The sequence below is a fragment of the Mercenaria mercenaria genome, chromosome 13 (assembly GCF_021730395.1).
Source record: "Mercenaria mercenaria strain notata chromosome 13, MADL_Memer_1, whole genome shotgun sequence".
NCBI classification, from domain to species: domain Eukaryota; kingdom Metazoa; phylum Mollusca; class Bivalvia; order Venerida; family Veneridae; genus Mercenaria; species Mercenaria mercenaria.
Window position 1 is genome coordinate 28,895,732 of NC_069373.1, and position 21,448 is coordinate 28,917,179.

At 36.6% G+C, this 21,448-nt stretch overlaps 1 protein-coding gene and 1 long non-coding RNA gene across 2 annotated transcripts in view; both read right to left on the reverse strand.

Moving 5' to 3' along the window:
* Positions 1-852: 852 nt before the first annotated feature.
* The window catches only part of LOC128547855 (uncharacterized), a 28,627-nt gene continuing 8,031 nt past the window's right edge, over positions 853-21,448 (reverse strand). The window contains exon 2 of the long non-coding RNA XR_008366706.1: positions 853-8,340. This is a non-coding gene — a long non-coding RNA (uncharacterized LOC128547855). The remainder of the gene's footprint in view (positions 8,341-21,448) is intronic.
* Positions 8,832-21,448, reverse strand: part of LOC123529122 (uncharacterized) — a 33,532-nt gene continuing 20,915 nt past the window's right edge. The window contains exons 3-6 of the mRNA XM_045309336.2: positions 16,238-16,491; positions 15,676-15,850; positions 12,332-12,538; positions 8,832-9,507 (exon numbers count right to left, since the gene is read on the reverse strand). Of these exons, the coding sequence (XP_045165271.2) occupies positions 9,161-9,507; positions 12,332-12,538; positions 15,676-15,850; positions 16,238-16,491 (983 nt within the window). The 3' untranslated portion in view covers positions 8,832-9,160. The remainder of the gene's footprint in view (positions 9,508-12,331; positions 12,539-15,675; positions 15,851-16,237; positions 16,492-21,448) is intronic.

A 21,448-nucleotide genomic window follows, 5' to 3' on the forward strand; every position in this document is an offset into this window, starting at 1 on the left:
ATGCTTATTGTAATGTTAAAGTTTGTGTACCACCCCAAATATTTTCAGTCCATTGAGGTATTGCTTTGATAGTTTGCATACTTGTTTACCATCATGACCCCAGTCTGGAAAAAGGAGGAGGCAACTGTATCAAGCATTTTGACTGAATCATGGCCCCTTTTCGACTTAGAATATGCTTATTGTAATGTTAAAGTTTTACTCATAACTTATATTATACTATCAAGCACTGAGAATAGTCGAGCGCGCTGTCCACTGACAGCTCTTGTTTACTTCGTCCTGCCTCGGAGTTTGTTAACTGACACAGGTAAAGGGACTATATAGGGATAGGCTTGTGTAAGATCCTTGTAGCTCGAGTCACATAGTGGGACTATTTGTATATAAGTTTATTTATAGTCGCCACCTGCAACCCATTATATGGGCGACTTCTCCACAAGACTGTTAGTAATGTTAGTAGGAGGATAGTGCAAGATACAGAAGCTTCACTGGTTCTTTAGCGTACCAGGTATAAATCACCCATGCACGCGGGGACTCTTATCCCAATGTTAGTATTTTTTAGTTGGAGGAGCGGGGGCTCGATCTCACGACCCTTGGTTTCGTAGTAATAGTGGGACTACATTACTTTTAGCTTGTAAACTGTATGATGACACTTTGACAGATACCATCCCAGTATTCAAAGGGCAGTCAATATGACTTAGCGGTGGATTCAAAACGTCGAAAGCAGCCTGTTATGTGCGACTTGCAGTTTGCTATTCACAAAGGATTACAGATTTCTGTTGGAAAATAGACACAGATGATCTAGGCCGTATAATAACAACTTGTCTTGGAGTAAGTACACTTCAAAATGACACAATTTTTGCAAAAGGGTTTTATTGTGCATCACTACATCAGTACATGCATATAAAACAAACACTGACATCATAATTGTATGACTACCTAACATTTGATATATAAATTTGTAAAACAATATCTGTAAATACAGACCACACATGTCTAAAAACGTCTGAAATTTGCTAAAAATGACAAGACACAGAGTTTATTGTATAGAATTATTTAAAAAGTGGAATTAAACTTTCATCTCTCAATCGTATAAGGTGTAAGTAACTGAGATACTCGATATAAGAAATAGTTTAAAGTATGACTTTTGTTCTTACAATTTAACCCTACTGCACTACGACAACAGATCACTCTTGAGCAGTTACAAGAAATTGTATAAAAATCAATCAAATTCCAAAATTACTGAAAATACCATTCTAAACCATTCCAATCATTTATATGTTAACGCTAAAAAGTATTGCCACTTAATTATAATTTATTTCAAAATATTTTCTGTTTAAAAATGTTTCCCTTGCAAGTTGTCATTTACCCTTGCCAAAAAAAATGAGTATCATATTTCTACACTACATACGTCCAGAAAACTACCGCGTACAGTTCAGTTTCATTCAGTGAGATATGTACAATACAATCATATTTTACTTTACACTGGTTCATGCTTTTAAAGACAATATATTCATAAAACATCTTACATATACAAAATGTAAATTGAAATAAAATATACATCAATGTGATATAAAACTGTAATTTTTTTTCACTGCCCGAGGTCCGAAGGACAGGCTGTGACAGGTCAAGTCAATATAACTAGACCAAGTCAGTATATAGACATAATGGGATGCCGGTAACCATGCCAAGTCAGTATACAGACATACTGGGATGCCGGTAACCATGCCAAGTCAGTATACTGACAAAATGAGATGCCGGTAACCATGCCAAGTCAGTATACAGACAAAATGGGATGCCGGTAACCATGCCAAGTCAGTAAACAGACACATTGGGATGCCGGTAACCATGCCAAGTCAATATACAGACATAATGGGATGCCGGTAACCATGCCAAGTCAGTATACGAGCAAAATGGGATGCCGGTAGCCATGCCAAGTCAGTATACAGACATAATGGGATACCGGTAACCATGCCCAGTCAGTATACAGACAAAATGGGATGCCGGTAACCATGCCAAGCCAGTAAACAGACATAATGGGATGCCGATAACCATGCCAAGTCAGTATATAGACGTAATGGGATGCCGGTAACCATGCCAAGATGGTATACAGACATAATGGGATGTCGGTAACCATGCCAAGTCAGTAAACAGACATATTGGGATGCCGGTAATGCCAAGTCAGTATTTAGACATAATGGGATGCCAGTAACCGTGCAAAGATTGTAAACTGACTTAATGGGATGCTGGTAACAATGCCAAGTCAGTAAACAGACATATTGGGATGCTGGTAACAATGCCAAGTCAGTATATAGACATAATGGGATGACTGTAACCGTGCAAGGATGGTATACAGACACAATGGGATGCCGGTTACCATGCCAAGTCGGTAACCAGACATAATGGGATGCCGGTAACCATGCCAAGTCGGTAACCAGACATAATGGGATGCCGGTAACCATGCCAAGTCGGTAACCAGACATAATGGGATACCGGTTACCATGCCAAGTCGGTAAACAGACATAATGGGAACCCGGTAAAGTTAGTAAACAAACATAATAAAATACCGGTAACCATGCCAAGACAATATGCAGTCATAACGAAATGGCAGTAACCATGCCAAGTCCGTATGCAGACATAAAAAAATGCCGGTAACCAAGCCAAGTCAGTATAATGACATATCGGTAGCCATGCCAAGTCAGTATGCAGACATAACGAAATCTCGGTAACCATGCCAAGTCAGTATAAAGACATAATGGGATGCTGGTAACCATTTTAAGTCAGTTTGTTTGTATAGTGGTATAATATCAGTTTCAATTTCTGTCGCCAACAATTTCATGTGAACACACATCTGAATTAATTATATCTAATACAGAATTAGTGCTACTGTAGCGTATATTATCATTAAACTCAAAATTCCAGCAAAAGAGAGTACGTCATGCCAACTGACAGACTTACACTGAATAAGACAGGACAAAATTCCGCAGTTGGAATGTATTATCGTGATTTCATCACTTTCAGTCAAACAAGCATAACACTGCCTTGTAAGCAACTACTTTCTTGTAAAGTGGTGTCAGACCTTCAAAATGTGTCAAACTCCTGCACAAATAAAAAACTAATGCAACTACCGCACAACTTATAATATGTATGACAAAAATGACTATAAACGTCGCTAAATATGGACTACAAACTTGACAAAAGACTATAACATAACACGTACCGCCTGTCCCAGCGCAAAGCTGTTGTAAGTAGTACTATTATCCTACTTTTTCTTCCAGTCACATGCAAGACATAAAACTGACATGTACACATCAATTCATCATAAAGAGCTTAATTAACAGGCTTACCTATCTTTAGTTTCATAAATCACTAAGTCGAATAGAGGCTATGAAATGTCGGCATTTAGAAACTGTAGTACACTCTTTTAATGTTATAGTTTTTACCCCATCAGTTCTATATTACACCGTGACACATACAGTAAGACTACAGATGCAAACTCGGAAAGTTGAATGTAAATGAAACAGGTTTTGCAATAATTGTGTGTAGATTAAGAAACTCCTAGCTCGCGTCTACAGAGATAGTAATTATGGAGTTTTATTATATACCTATATAAATTCTGTAAAAAATCGGCTTGTATTTCACAATTAAGTATGAACAGACAGACAAAAATTCCGTATTGTACCTTTTAAATTCCGTATTGTACCTTCCATATTGTATGCTGCCGGACTATTTTCATTAATATGCATGACCCGACACATTTCTATAAATATCGCACATAAAAGCTTCACTAAGTTCCATTTAATATCGATAAACATTGAATATTTTGTTCAAGAACAAAACAAGAATCAAAATGGTAAAGGTATATAATAAAAGGGTCATTATAACAGTAGCTAGATCTGGGACTTTGTATTCGGCTCGAGTGGATTTTGCACGGTCGGATCACACTCGGCGCTTGCGCGCCTCGTGAGATCCGATCCAGCAAAATCCACTCGAGCCGAATACTGCATCCCAGATCAAGCTACTGTCATAATAACCCTATTATATTCATATTATGATACATGAAATGAAGAAATCTCAACTTGAGAAAAAACATATTGAATCTGTTTTTCTTACAGCGCGTTTATACACAAAAAGTATCGACAATATAACTACACGTAGTAATAAGCAATGTAATAGATGCCAAGGCATTCAGGAGTGCCATTTCTTTTCAGCTTTGAACTTGTACAAATAATATGTCGGTTTCCATGACATGGTCTTAGAATGTGCACTCTAAGTGCAAAACAAGCATAAGCAATTTGCTTTGGCTACACATTACTGATGTAATTGTTTATTGATCATAATGGGAAAAGTATATAAAAGTTATCAGAACACGTAATACATATGTGTACATGATTTTGCAGGACATAACATTTTATATAAAATATCTTCACATCAGGATACTAAATGATATCTTGCTATGTTAATACATGTTGGCAAACTTTGTTCATATATAAACAATCAGACTGGCAATTAAAACAGTTCGAGTAGGATACTATTTAAATATTTCTGCGTGTAAATTACCTCAAAAACTGATTTCATTTCAAAACAGTGTTGTGAATTTTTCTTCATGCACAGCAAGACGATACTCTGACATGTTATGAACTTAAAGATTCGAAGGTTTGTACAATTTTGTATCTAAGAAAATATAATTATAAAACTATAGATCTTTTGTATTTTAAATGTATAAAACTGACGGTATGTACTGAACGTTTTAAACATGCTAATTAGAATATCTTTATCTAAAACAGGTATTGTGAACAAATGTATTTCCAGAAAATGACAGGAGTCATGTGTACCACAGGATGTATATTATTAGTTACACTGCTTGTTGGCGACAGGATACGTGATATACGCTGTCGAGGAAATCCATATCAGCCGAGAGCGAAGGAAATCCGTATCAGGCGAGAGCGAAGCTCGAGCCTGATATGGATTTTCGAGACAGCGTATCCCGTATCCTGTCACCAACAAGCTGTGTAACGATTTCATCTTGCAGACTACCCTTTACTTACTTGCTATAATCTAATATTTTGTAAATTAACAAAGCGACAGCCATTTGTTTTAATCAAAATTCATATCTGAAATGTACTAGCAGGATATGGAATATATCCTGTCTCCACGTCTATTGTTCAATAGAAATGCAAGAAACTTGTAGGAGTAAAGATAAACATGCTTATTTGAATCTATAAATAAATTCTTTTAATTTTTACACTGCTAAATTTACTGACTGACTGGCGAACAGTGCAGATCTTGGTCAGATTGCACAGATGTGCAGGCTGCTCATGATCTACACTGGCTGCAAAGGCAAAATCAATCGTATTAAGCATTAAACACCCACTTTTACGAGCAAGCTTCTGAATAATCGTATTTTGAGCTCTCCGTTATGCTCTGGACAGAAACAAACGGAAACACACTGAGTTTTTGAAACTTTTTTGTATCATTGACACTCGAGTAAAGAGAGTTGTGCATATCTTTCACATGTGAACACTAGATCTTACTTTTACTCGGTGAAAAAAAATAGAAAAATACTTCGTTCTTGCAGTGAAAAAATCATGCATCGGAAGTGTTGTCTGTTCTGTAAATAGCTCTATAAAATATATTTTTTGTATGTCTAACGATTTTTTATCTACTTGCCCTACATTGGAATGCCATTTAGGTATATATATGTGCAGAAAAATGTGTTTTCCCAGCCATACTTTATGTTCTTGTGAATAGAGTGTAGCATGTCACTGTTATTTCACGAACACGATGCGCTAGCAATATTATAACAGCAAGGGAGAGTACTACAGTGGATCTAACTCAAACAGGAGAAATTTGTTTCCCTTATAGTTCAAATAACATAACAAAAATATTGCAAGTATTAATATACACAATCGCATAACATATTTTCATTTTCAGACGAAAATCAGACATTACACCAGACACAATTCACCTATATAGGTATTATTATATTTATCTTTGCTGTTTGAAGTGCATAGTCAATGCATAATTCATAGTACATATTAAAGTATTCAGATTCCCAAACAAATCAGCGATTGCTCAATATCATGATGTATATAATGTACAAAATAATGCATTGATTCTTACTTTGCACAATAAGGCTACATGAACAAGAGGACCATGATGGTCCTGAATCGCTCACCTCTTCCCACATGACCCAGTTTTGAGTATGACGTCGTTTTTTCTATTATTTGATATAGTGACCTAGTTTTTGAGCTCATGTGACCCAGTTTTGAACTTGACCTAGATATTATCAAGATAAAAATTCTGACTAATTTTCATGAAGATCCATTGAAAAATATGGTCTTTAGGTTTTTCTATTATTTGACCTATTGACCTAGTTTTTGAAGGTACGTGACCCTGTTTTTAACTTTACCTAGATATCATCAAGGTGAACATTCTCACTAATTTTCATGAAGATCTCATGAAAAATATGGCCTCTAGAGAGGTCACAAGGTTTTTCTATTTTTATACCTACTGGCCTAGTTTTTGACCGCACATGACCCAGTTTCGAAACTGACCTAGATATCATCAAGGTGAACATTCAGATCAATTTTCATGAAGATCCATTGAAAAATATGGCCTCTAGAGAGGTCGAAAGATTTTAATAATTTTAGACCTACGGACCTAGTTTTTGACCACAGTTTACTCAGTTTCAAATTTGACCTAGATATCATCAAGATGAACATTCAGACCAACTTTCATACAGGTCCCATGAAAAGTATGGCCTCTAGAGAGGTCACAAGGTTTTTAATTATTTGACCTACTGACCTAGTTTTTTATGGCACGTGACCCAGTTTCCAACTTGATCTAGATATCATCAAGGTGAACATTCTGACCATTTTTTATGGAGATCTATTCACAAGTATGGCCTCTAGAGAGGTCAAAAGGTTTTTCTATTTTTAGACCTACTGACCTAGTTTTTGACCGCACATGACCCTGTTTCGAAAATGACCTAGATATCATCAAGATGAACATTCTGACCAATTTTCATACAGATCCAATGAAAAATATGGCCTTTAGAGAGGTCACAAGGTTTTTCTATTATTTGACCTACTGACCTAGTTTTTGATGGCACATGACCCACTTTCGAACTTGACCTAGATATCATCAAGATGAACATTTAGATTAACTTTCATACAGATCCCATGAAAAATATGGCCTCTAGAGAGCTCACAAGGTTTTTCTATTATTTGACCTACTGACTTAGTTTTTGATGGCACGTGACCCACTTTCGAACTTGACCTAGATATCATCAAGGTGAACGTTCTGACCAATTTTCATGAAGATGTCATGAAATATATGGCCTCTAGAGAGGTCACAAGGTTTTTCTATTTTTAGACCTACTGACCTAGTTTTTGACAGCACGTGACCCAGTTTCGAACCTGACCTAGATATCATCAAGATGAACATTCAGACCAACTTTCATAAAGATCCCATGAAAAATATGGCCTTTAGAGAGCTCACAAGGTTTTTCTATTATTTGACCTACTGACCTAGTTTTTGATGGCACGTGACCGAGTTTCGAACTTGACCTAGATATTATCAAGGTGAACGTTCTGACCAATTTTCATGAAGATCTTGTGAAATATATGGCCTCTAGAGAGCTCACAAGGTTTTTCTATTTTTAGACCTACTGACCTAGTTTTTGAAGGCACGTGACCCAGTTTTGAACTTGACCTAGATATCATCAAGGTGAACATTCTGACCAACTTTCATAAAGATCCCATGAAAAATGTGACCTTTAGAGTGGTCACAAGGTTTTTCTATTTTTAGACCTACTGACCTAGTTTTTGACCGCACATGACCCAGTTTCGAACTTGACCTAGATATCATCAAGATGAACATTCTGATTAATTTTCATGAAGATCCCATGAAAAATGTGACCTCTAGAGTGGTCACAAGGTTTTTCTATTTTTAGACCTACTGACCTAGTTTTTGACCGCACGTGACCCAGTTTCGAACTTGACCTAGATATCATCAAGATGAACATTCTGATTAACTTTCATGAAGATCCCATGAAAAATGTGACCTCTAGAGTGGTCACAAGGTTTTTCTATTTTTAGACCTACTGACCTAGTTTTTGACCGCAGGTGACCCAGTTTCGAACTTGACCTAGATATCATCAAGATGAACATTCTGACCAATTTTCATAAAGATCCCATGAAAAATGTGACCTCTAGAGTGGTCACAAGCAAAAGTTTACGGACGGACGGACGCACGGACGGACGGACGGACGGACGACGGACGACGGACACCGCGCGATCACAAAAGCTCACCTTGTCACTTTGTGACAGGTGAGCTAAAAAGCTATCTTTCGGTCATTTTTTACTCAGTTTTTTTTTAACAGATTCATTATAGGACGAAAATCTGCTCAAGGATGCTACAGACCAAATTTGACGAAGATCTATAAAGCAGTTCGTGAGAAAAAATCTTCAAATGTCTCTTTTTCTGTTTTTAGCTCTAGCGGCTCTTAACGGTTCAGTCAGAACCATCTGAACAACTTGTAGACAGATCCATACAAGGACGCTACAAACCACATTCGGTGAAGATCAATCAAATGGTTCATCAACGGATGAACGTCTCAGCTAACCAAATTTAACTGCTTGAATTGATAGATCTTTGAATTAAAGCAAAATATATCGTTGTAACAGCATTGCTACCCGGCTCTTTTTCATAATCATACATTTACAGAATCTAAATAATTTTGTTACGTACAGTTTCAAACATTTCTTTAAACCAGCAGCAGTATTTCAGACGGGCTTTTATGGAACGTTATTTAAAGTCTTTTTTTCCATAAGAGACTGCCAGATGTTTTACGAACGGTTTGAGCATTTAAAATATTGCACTCAATACTGACCCACTCAAATACGGGTATTATATGAAAACATGACCTGATCTGAACAATTTAAATGTACAAAGCCATGGCAACACTTAATTTGAAAACAATCAGTTGTTAAACGATACATCTGTGAAAATATAGGCCTTTTTTCATATTACAATGCATACTGATTTGTCCAAAAGAACACAAGTTTTTTTCAGGATGTATATAAATCGTTACGTTGACTTTTAAATTTATAAAAATCTATATTAAGTATACACAACTAATCACTACACGTATATTGTTTATCTAATCGTCACTCCCTTCTGGCGGTTCAGGCGTTCCAGGTACGATCACTACTTCCGGTGGTTCAAGTTTCGACCCTTCTGCACCGCCGTCTTTTGGGGAATCTTCGCCGCCATGTTTTTCACTTGCTTGGTCATTTTTGTCTCCTTCAGCAAGCGTTTCATTGGCTAATTCAAACGTCTCGTGATCAGACTCTTTCGTTAGCGGAATAGTTGCATCTGAATCACGAGAAGGAATTTGTGCTTCGGCGGAAGTGTCTGTCTTACGATAAACTGCTTCCGGTTCGTCTGATGATTGAGCAGATTTTCGTCTGATGTGAAGTTTCTTGCGGAATGTTGATATAATATTGCCTGGAAAGAAACAGATGTTAAGATTTTTCTTTCCGGGGTATTTACATTGTTGAAGGAAATTAAATATCAAGTAATAATGAATTACGAAAAAGAAAAAGTAAACCACTCTACAAACGAAATATATACATATAAAATATAAATAAGGAGAACATTTTCAACTGTTGTCATAGAATTCTCATATACATATACTCAAAAGCTGGCTGCATACACTTATTATTGGGCGGTTAATTTCCTTCATAATAAAAACATAGCACTACAGTCAGAACTACTAATTAGATAAGTATTTATATTCTAGTTGGAGTTTCGTTAAGTACTAGTAAATATTTACGTAAACACGAGGACAATGTTAGTGCCAAGTCGTATACTCTACACTTGACCATTGCTTTATTTATTCTATTATAGTTTTCTTACAAATGGCCGTTACATGATTTTCTTTTGTTAGCTCTAGCGTCCCCTGCACGGGGTCTAGCTAAAGCATTCGAACGAATATAGCGGATTAATTACACATCAAGCGGTTCATGCAAAGAAGTGTTTAAAAGAGTAATTGTTTCTGGTTTTAGCCGCAGTGGCCCCTAAAGGGATCAAACAAAACCATTCGAACAATCATGAAAGAGGTCTCTACAGGGATGAAGTTCTGCGAAGATCCGTCGGTTTATGAGAATAAGTCGTTAGGTTTTACTGTTTTCAATTCTGAAAGGGACCCAGTCGAACAAATCTAAGAGAAGACCGTACAAGGATGCTACAGACCAAGTTGGACGAAGATCTGTAAAGCAGTTCGTGAGAAGAATTTTCTGTTTTCAGCTCTAGCGGCTCTTAACTGCTCAGTCAGAACCATCTGAGCAACATGTAGACAGATCTATACAAGGACGCTACAAACCACATTCGGTGAAGATCCACCAAATGGTTCATGAGAAGGTGTTTCAAGGTTTTTGCTAATTTTTAACTCTAGCGACCCCTGAAAGGAGCCAAGTTAAATCATCTGAAAAAATTTACGAGAGTACCTTGCCATGATGTTACAAACCATATCCGGCGTTACTCCGTGCACCACTTTAAAAGATACATTAAAATTTTCAATGACAATTCAAACCGACAGACTCCTAAGATAAAGTGCATTATCCAATTGAATTAACAATATTTCTCCAGTCTTCATTCTTTTCAGACTTTAAATTCAGCTGAAACATGTATCTAAAATTCTGTACCAACGCGTTGGTTATTTTTTTGCAGAGTGTGTTACGGTGACAGGCAGAAACCTAATCCTGGATCCCAACACTTCATATATACAACTAAGAATAATAACAACAGGAGCCATATACATGCTAGTTTTTTCAAGTTTGTTTATAAGCAGAAGGTGTTACATGAAACGCCAAAACGTGTCACAGTCTAAGTTTCCGGCGGTGTATGATTTATTATAAGCCAACGCAAATTTGCTTTAAACTCGATTACTTTTAGCAAAGAAAAAAGAACATTAAATTGAATTTTAGTGCAGTGTGTCATAAATTTGGCTTGTTTCCTCTGGGTTTTCATGCAATGCGAAGCCACTATTGATTATGTTACACAGAAATAAATGTGCGGACGGATAGCTGTGCAACACGGCGGGTAGGAAGTGTGCATGGCTGCATGTTACATGTTTGAAAAAGGTGCGGATGGCTGGATGTTACAAGTTGGAAAAATGTGCGATGACTGGTTACCGCCGGATCGGATTTCATATAAATGACGGTATATTCGGATAGTTCAATACCTTAAAACAGCTTATCATAACTTATATTGGTATAGATAAATTACACGAACGGTAGAAATATTTCAGTTTAAAAAAATTGACTAAATGAAAATGTCAATACACTTGTAGTTAAATGATTTCCGGTTAAAGGTTTGTGTATATACGACCATTAATGTTTCCAATGACACATATCGACCTAATCCGGCAGTAACACTGTAAAATTTGTATCACTTACTAGCGCACGGCACACCACCTCTATCCTGACGGGTCATGATTGGATAAATACGTTTGTAATAACATAAAACTGTTATCAAAAAGCATGAAAATTATACATGATCACAAGTACTGTTCCCCTTACACAGCCATGCACAACATTCGTTAATATGTAACATCTCAAATACGGGTACATGGGTTATATAGCTTTGCTACCTGTCTAAACACTGTCGGCGGGGTTTTCACTCTTTGTTAGCTGAGACTTGCCTCTAAAGTTAAAAATTGGGTGCCCTATATGCCAAAAAGAAAATAACAAAATTGCGATGTCTACTGTCTTAAGTAATGGGCTATAAATTAAAAGGTATGGCACGCTAACAAGGTCAAAAATAAGGACGAGTATCACGTCATTCTCTAAAAGACCGTTGGCACAATCATCAAAAAGTGTATTTCATAATCTATGGTTCCAGCGACTTCACAATTCTGATAATGTTACATTGTGACATAAAATGTACGTCAAAATCTGCAATTGCTGCAATTATCTTTGCTGGTTCCTAATGTTTTTTTCTGCTAAAATGAAATCAAGTTCTAAAATCTTTTTTTCTTGCATTATGTTATTCGTTAGCAAAGCACAGTAAGCACTAAAAGCTACTTAATTCAGGCATTTAAAACGTTTGCATGAAAGCTGACTCAAAAGCAATTACAGTCTTGAAAACCATTTCTATGCCTCGAAACAGAAAACTCGAGCATTATAATTATTGGACGCATCTTTAGTATAGTATTGACAAAACTGAATGAGTTTTTCCTCAGTTCCTGAAAACCCTGCTTCAGTTAATTACATTATCATCAGTTTAGAAATTTTTAAATTGGGATCGATGTTTTCTAATCAATACATACCTTTCTTATGGGTATTGCTGCTAGACGGTCGGGAAGATCTATCCGACGACGACGATGGCCCGCTGGAAACCGCCTGGTGCTTGGTGTAACACCACGCTATGAACAGCACGATAAGGAACACACATGCCAAGGAAATGCCGACAGCGATACCTTCAACGTAGGTCTGGTGCTCATCTTTTTCAGAACCAGATTTAGAGGCGTAGTACGCTGTTGATAAAGAAGAAAAAAACTTGACCTTTACCCTGCTAAATTTCTAAAATGATCTTGTTCATCATTCAATTTGGGCAGTACCATTTATTTTTCAAAGGGGTGTTCACTGTAGATTTACTGACTGAATAGCGAACAGTGTAGACCAAGACTGGCCTTCACGGACGTACATCTTAGTCTGCACTGGTCGCAAAGGCAGAACCACCTGCTGCCTGCAGGCTTAAGGATACTAGTATGTTGCATTCCACAATATTGCACTATACTACGTCTATTAAACAGCAGTCAGTTTATCTAGTCTACACACGTTTTCAAAACAAAGATAAATGACGTCTTCTGCTTCTAACATTCTAATTGATCAATTCTAATAATTTCATCAAACCAAAAAAACACACCTTTCTTGAAAGGTCATAAACTCGTACTATGTTTAAGGACCACTTCTACTTTATATAACAACAGATCATTAAAGTGTATTCATACATTACAACGAAACAGTTATTTTAATATTAGTATTTGCATAGAGAATAACAGATCAAATACGCCTAACCATTTCAGTGACGCACATACTTTTGCTTGCAATCTGATATAAAGTCCCAGGGGAGGAGAGACATTGCATGTTCATTTGAAACGTATGCAAAATTCACGAGGATGAAACCGTTCCAATTAACCAGGTTTTTGTTTGCAGTTGCATGCATGGTTAATTTGCTGATCAATTTGATTGTATTTTCTAGTTGCCTTGTACTAGGATTTTTGGCATAGTCTAATATTATGGGGCCAGCTAGCACAATAAAAGAACCGTATTTTTATGTTCTCTCGTTCGTGTCAGTATCGGTAGAATTCGTTCTCGCATTTCGGAGGTTTAACAAATATAATTATTTTAGACGTTTTTTGTTGTTGTTCAATCTCAAACATAATTTGCCGATCTCTTAAGCATGTTTGTTTGCAGTAAGTAATCATCAGAGGTTCATCTCCGGACTTTGCCGAACCTCTTATGTTAAAAAAAAACACAACAGTTTTTCTCAACATCCTGCTGATAAATCAATATAAATACCTTCGATTACACAATATTCAATGCATTCAACCCGCTCGTATTAATTGCTTAAACCATTCTATTTTAGCTGAAATATCAGTTCTTGCAAAAAAGACACGACATTGATATTCCTCAGTGCTGTTTTATAGTTTGACTTGTAAACAAGATTGTCTGTACAGAAATTTTAAATTTGCAAGAACAATGTATGCTTCATCAGCTGCTACAACACACGACCAATGCAGGGCTCACGCTGTCAGTCGCCATTATCGCCATTTGCGATTATTTTATTTAAATGGCGAATATTTTTTCATTTTGGCGACAGGAACTGGCGATTATTTTATTTAATAGCTACATAAATAATTATGCCAAGTGAGACAGTAACCCGCGGTCTGCTAGTGTAGAAAATCAATAGAGCGGACTGTTTATTACCTCGTGTATTCCAAACACGTGTCAACTATGCCGATAACATTGCCCAAGGCGGTATGATGCAGACGACAATTAAACCAATTATAACCGGAAGTTAATCTTACTTATCTAGCTATCAATCAGATTGTACTGGCAGGCTACTTTTTTGGAACATTTTAATACGCCAGCGCAAATTTTCTTCAACTCTATATTCGGCAGACGACAATTAAACCAATTTGTACGGGCAGTTTCCTGATGAAAAATTAAATTGCCATCTATAGTTACCGTTAATTTAATTATCTTTAAAAACATATTATAAACTGACCTAACTGTCGACGGTTTCAAAATGTCTTTAATCAGGATCTAGGTTAGATATGTGTTTTTAATCTAAAATGAAATTGTTCAAAGCGAAAAAAATATTTTTTTTCGAATTTTCAGAATTTGTAAAGAACGCGAATTTGTTGAAATATTACAGGCCAGATATTTTTAATAGTCTATTTTTTTACCAAGACAATTCTGGCATAATAAATGTTTTTTGTTTTGCACATTAATTAAAAAAATAACGGAAAACCCAGTCCTGTTTCTATTTTTAGAAACATGGCCGATACGGGCAAACTAAAAAACAACATATAAATGTGCTTGCATACTGTAATTAGCGTAAGTAAAAACATTCTAAAACACTTAAAAATTAGTATATTTACTGAATAAAGCATCAAAAACTTGTTGACAAAAAGCTGTAATTCAATAGTGTGCATAGATGCCAAATATCACGTATTTTCGCGACTTGATTGTTTTGTACTTTTCAAGCAATTTAAGTGCAGTTATGGTCAAAAGAATCATGAAAACACTTTTGTATAAAGAAAAAGTATAAACATGAATGATACTCAAAGACTTGGTAAATTTTCCATTGTGTGCAACTGTGTCCTTATTGTATGTGCATGAATGGGGCTAATTGAGCCATTGCCCAGTCCATAATGTCAGTCAATATCAACAATTTCAGCTGCCTTACACAAACTAACTATGTGTCCTGTAAATGCCTTCAAAATCCATCAGAATATAGCATTTTAAACGGTTATAGTGGGACCCCACCACCAATATTAGGAGGTAATTTCCCTGAATCCCCGATTCCCACACCCCATGTTGGGGCCTGCTACTTTTTAAAGTAATTAAGAAGATATATATGTTGAAATTTATCATTTTTATTTTTATAAAAATTGCACGTTAAGATCAGCATCAATTTTGGCTATTAATTTTTCACAGGTTAAAAAGTTGGCTATTATTTTTTGGAGGCCAGTGTGAGCCCTGCCAATGATATATATGGAACACAATACTTCAAGTTTAATACATTCCGATGGAGGTAATTGCACATTTATAAAATCATGTTACCATTTGTTTAAGTATTGTATATAAACATACAATAATATAAAGGCAAGATCACTTTCACTGGTAGGACCTTTTTCATTAACATATTTACAGATATTGTTTGCCAATAAAATCAAATTATTGAGTTTTCATCATACAGATGTCACAAAACATAACAAGGGGGCCATGATGGCCTTATATCGCTCACCTTCGGTTCAGGTGAGCTAAAAATATTTATAATTTCGAACTTTGTAAGTTTTGATGGATGGACTATCAAAACAATATATCATGTGATTATCTTCACAGGGAGACAGGTCAAGAAAGTGTATTCTCATAGACATACCTTCACTTTGACCAATGACCTTGTCTTTGGTGCACCTTGCCGAGACATCTATGTCAAATTCATAGAGCGGTTTCTGTGACACATATGCATAGTTGTATGTTTCAATTACTTCCAGTCGCAAAGAACCAACGTTCCAACACTGAGCATCTTTATCCGTTTGGTGGCAATTGTACTCCTGAAATTGAGACAAAGTTTATAGACTAATATTTGTACTAACGGTCCCAGTGACCTCAACATTTGGCCCATTGACATCAAAATCATTAAGGATTACATGTCAAAACATTCTTAAGACATTGGGTGTAAACGAAATCGCCAACAATAGGACGGACGGACAGACGGACGACCTGCTCCATCACATAATACTTCCCTTCGGGCCTATAAAATATCTCTATTTGTTAGAAAATATACAATTAATAATTGTTTTATCAATTATCATGGAATATGCCAGATATCGCATGTGCGCCACAATTGCATTACCTGTGAGCAGCAATACCTGGCATATGTATATTATGTGAACAACAATTATAAACGTACAGGATTACAGACTAGGGATGTGACCTACCTCTACTAAATCTCCTGCTTTCCGGAACTTGTGACCTATCAATTTGACCTTGACCTCGCATGTGCTTATAGATGCCTTTTTATACTTAAAGCAAATTGCATCACACGTGTAACCGTCCTTTTCTCTCGGTGTAAACACAGAAACACCACAGTATCCATTTGGTGCCAGACCTTTCGACAGCAGTCTTACTTCATGTGATGGATCCAACACAACCACTTTCCCACATTCTGGGCTACTTCTTTTGTCCATATTTACTGAAAATGATCAATAACGTCGTTATATATTCTTGTATCTATGCAATTCTACAGTGGCATAAAATTTCTTGAGGGCTTAATAGACCCAGGCAATTAAGTGGGTCTCTACTGGACACGACTGTCTATACAAGAGGGCCATGATGGCCCTATATCGCTCACCTAAGTCAAGTTGCTTGGTTGAACAAATTTCTTTGCTTAAGCTTAAAAAAACAAGAAAGTAGGTCAGTAGGTCATATTCGATTACAGCAGTTGTGTGTGAACATTTGTTTATAACTATAATGTCTGACGTTAGAATTGATAGTGTTTTCTCTTTGGCAAGATTTTTGGTCAGTGCGTTTGAACTTAGAGACAGTAACTTGTAACTTGCACAATCATCAAATGTTATTATGTTTTGTATCAAAATGTTTTGCCATATATTTTGTATTACAAAGGTTAGCAAAATTGCGCCTAATGTAATAACATGTATTTACATTTACCTAGAAGTATTGTTTTAATGTATGTTTGTTTATAATGTTACCTTATATCTGAAGTAATGTTATTTGTATTTTGGGCCGGAGGCCTTGTATTGCAAAAAAACCATATCGTATATCGTATCGTATTCATGGTCACTGAAAGTCAGTTTTACGATTGGTGTGCAAAACTGTACATGGCATCCAAATTTCAATTTCTTAAAAACAAGAAAGTATGTCAGTAGGTCAAGGTCACAGTCGGGTGACCCCTTATCACTTGGGGTCATCCGGTAAATACAATTAAACAGTCTAGGAAATAATGATCTGATAATTTTTGAAGTATTTTTCCTATAATACAACATATATATCATGTGACCCCTGGGGCGGGGCCTCTTTCCATCCTAGGGACATAATTCGAAAACTCTTGTTAGAGATCAAATAGGCAATGATAGATACAAAATATCAAAGGCATAGGCCTTGAACTTTCAGACAAGAAGATTTTTAAAGTTTTTCCTATATAAGTCTATGTAAAACTTGGGACCCCCAGGGCAGGGCCTCTTTCACCCCAGGGGCATAATTTGAACAATTTTGGTAGTAGACCACTAGGCAATGCATCATACCAAATATCAAAAGCATAGGCCTTGCAGTTTCAGGCAAGAAGATTTTTAAAGGTTTTTCCTATGTAAGTCTATGTAAAACTTGGGACCCCTCGGGTGGGGCCTCTTTTCAACTCGGGGGCATAATTTGAATATCAAAAGCATAGGCCTTGCAGTTTCAGGCAAGAAGATTTTTAAGGTTTTTTCCTATATATGTCTATGTAAAACTAGGGACCCCCGTGGCAGGGCCTCTTTTCACCCCAGGGTAACAATTTGAACAATCTTGGTAGAGAACCACAAGGCAATGCTACATACCAAATATAAAAAGCCTAGGTCTTGTGGTTTCAGACCAGAAGATTTTTAAAGTTTTTTCCTATACAAGTCTATATAAACCATGTGAATCCCCTAGGCGGGGCCATATTTCACCCTAGGGCATCTTTGAACAATCTTGGTCGAGGCCCACTGTATGATGCTACATACCAAATACCAAAGCCCTAAGCCCTTTTGTTTTTGACAAGATGATTTTCAAAGTTTTTCTCTATATAAGTTAATAGAAAAAATGTGACCCCCAGGGCGGGACCATATTACATCCTAGGGGGATAATTTGAATAATCTTGGCAGAGGCCTACTAGATGATGCTATATACTAAATATCAAAGCCCTAGGCCTTATGGTTTTGGACAAGAAGATTTTCAAAGGTTTTCCCTATATAAGTCTATATAAACCATGTGACCCCTTGGGCGTGGCCATATTTGACCCTATGGGGATAATTTGAACAATCTTGGTAGAGGCCCACTAGATAATGCTACTAGGCAATGCAACATACCAAATATCAAAGCCTTGCGGTTTTGGACAAAAAGATTTTTGAATTTTTTCCTATCGGTTGCCATGGCAACCAGAGTTATGTATGGAATTCAATTCTTTGAACAAATTTTAAAGAAGACCAACCAAGGATCATTCCTGTGAAGTTTCATTAAAATTGGCTTGGTGGTTTAGGAGGAGATGTTGTTTAAAGGAAAGTGTGGACGGACGGACGACGGACGGAGGGACGCCGGACGGTGAGCGATCACAATAGCTCACCCTGAGCCTTTGCTCAGGAGAGCTAACAATATCAATACTTCAGAATGAAAACGAACATCTGTTAATTTTAAATCATTATTTGATGTATTTTTGACTTATGGTTTTAACATGGCTCAATTTGATTGCCAGTTAAACAAAGAAGAAGTTCAAGCCCTGTATATTGGGCGATAAACAACGGTTGGTGTGCGAACCAGTTAGAGACTATGACGTCCATTATGACGTTAAATTATCGCATGACGTCCGGTTCATTGCTACTCGGATAAATGAAACCCTGCATAATTTTTATCAAAATATCTCTATGAACATGTAAGTATGGAAACAATTAATGCCGTCTTTTGGTTTGTCGTCTAATTTACTTCGATTCATCGTTCAGATGCTTAGATATTAAACCACTCGGGCTAACACCCTCTCGGTTCAATTCCTGCGCATCTGGACTTTGAACTGTGATAAGTTAGGCGAAAAACCACTCGAAGGCCTTGGTTATTTGTTAAATATTTCATATATGATATAAATGCATAGAGTCCATTTCTCGAAAATAAACATGTTCAATGTCTAAAGAAAGACAAGGTTCACACAGATCTCTAGTTAATCTGAGCAACAATTACGTTGACATTTGATACTTCAAAGTCAAATCTTACAGAAAGAAATACACCAAAATCACAGTTATATTCCCCGTCTTCCCGCCATAAATAATAGCTGACACGAAAGAAAATAAGGTCTTGTAGACTGTCTAGATCTGTCGATATCATTTATTTCTATCTCGAAATCGAGAAAATTCAACAAGAAATGTTTCTCTCAGATTTTGATCTCATTTTGAGGCAACAGGCCGGTATTCTAGGCAACAATAATCGTTACAGAAAAAAAAGTCATGAATTCTTTATCTGGTCATTAACTAAACCTTCAGATCAATATAATGTAACTGATTTTGACTTCAGTTCATAGAACAACACATTGTTTGCTGTATCTTAGAATACCATGATTGGTATTACAGAAACGAGCGAAATAATGAAAGGTGTCTCAGGGCAAGGAAAGTCGTTTAACATGTGACGTCACGCGTTGATGTTTTCATCTTATGACAAATTTATGACGACAATCATTCCTGACAAAGTTTTTGTAAGAATCTTCTCTGGTGAATTCCGCAGTGAATGTCATTCGTATAAATTTATATTTTCCAAGAAATCTACAATGTACAGCCGACAGCTTTACAAAGAAACAATTTGTGTATGTTTTTCTATGTGATTTCGCAGACACTTTGTGTCAAAAGATAACCGAAATAAACTTTGTACGGGTATTAGGCCTACATCACTTTCTACCCCGAGTTTGTCAGTTAACAGTTATACATGGAGCATTCTAGATAGTGTTTGAACATTTGTCGATTATTGAAGACATTGGCAAAGTTCCGAGAGATAACAAATAATCGAAGGAAATGTGTCGTTCATTGATGTGAAATCATCATATGTTATCGAACAGTTAATGATACAGCTACAATATTGAACATTTGTAAATAATATAGAACTATTTCTTAAGGCTTAACTTTCTGTAGCGGTGTTGTCGGAGATTGCCGCATGGGGAGGTCATGGTCTTCTCAATCATGCCGTTAGCGGAATTTATCAAGGACCTCTACAAATCTTTTAATAAAGGCTCGAGTACTCGTTAGAATCAAAATATACAAACAACAAAAACAAAATATACTACACTTTTTTATGAGAATGTTACTTTGCGAAATGAAAATTAAAGGAGTATCAAATGCTTTTCATTGAATCATGATACAACTATTACGGTTGATGTGAAGTATATAACAAGTCACATATTTTGGCAGACCTCCACACGGCCAAAGCGTGCGTCTCTTTGACAGTAGGAAAATTATTGGTAGGAGACTGTAAAAAGTAGGAAGGTTATATGCAGGATAAAAACATCACCTGACTGCAGAAAGTACAGGAAGTTATTTTAGCAGAAGACACACGCCAACTGACCGTAGGAAATAGGAAGACTTTAGCAGGAGAAAAACAAAACCTGAATGTTGAAAGTAGGAAGGCTATTTTGAGGAGACAAACACCACCTCGACTGTAGAGAGTAGAAAGGCTATTAGCAGAATGCAAACACCACCTGGCTAGGAGGTAGGAAGGTTTCAGCAAAATGCAAACACCACTTGACCGTAGGACATAGGAAGGTTTCAGCAGGAGACAAACACCACTTGAGCGTAGGACATAGGAAGGTTTCAGCAGAAACAAACATCACCTGGCTATAGGTTTCAGCATTAGACAAACACAACTTGACCGTAGGACATTGGAAGGTTTCAGCAGGAGACAAACACCATTTGACCGTAGGACATAGGAAGGTTTCAGCAGAGACAAACACCACTTGAGCGTAGGACATAGGAAGGTTTCAGCAGGAGGCAAACACCACCTTACTGTAGAAAGTTGGAAGTATTCAGCAGGGAACAAACATCACCTGGCTATAGAGACAAGTCGGAACTTGTTAATACATTTGAAGAATATAAATCCATCATTTCATGACATAGTACTGTTGTGACAGTATAGAAACCACATATACAAGAGAAATAATAGCTCGGTATGTCTGGGAAACTATCACGTAATAAAGATTTAAATGTCTGTCAGTGCAGTACACGCTGATAATAACAACAAGAGATCACAGAGTGATCTTGGCGCCCACCAATGTGCCATTTTTGAGTGTTCCAAATTTCAAGACTTACTGACTAGCTCAAGGTCAAATTTCATTTCCGTACACAACACTGTGCATGTGGTCCAAATTCGAAAGCTGTAGCTTGAGAAATGTGAAAGTAGGTCACTAGATCAATCTTAAGGTCAAAGTT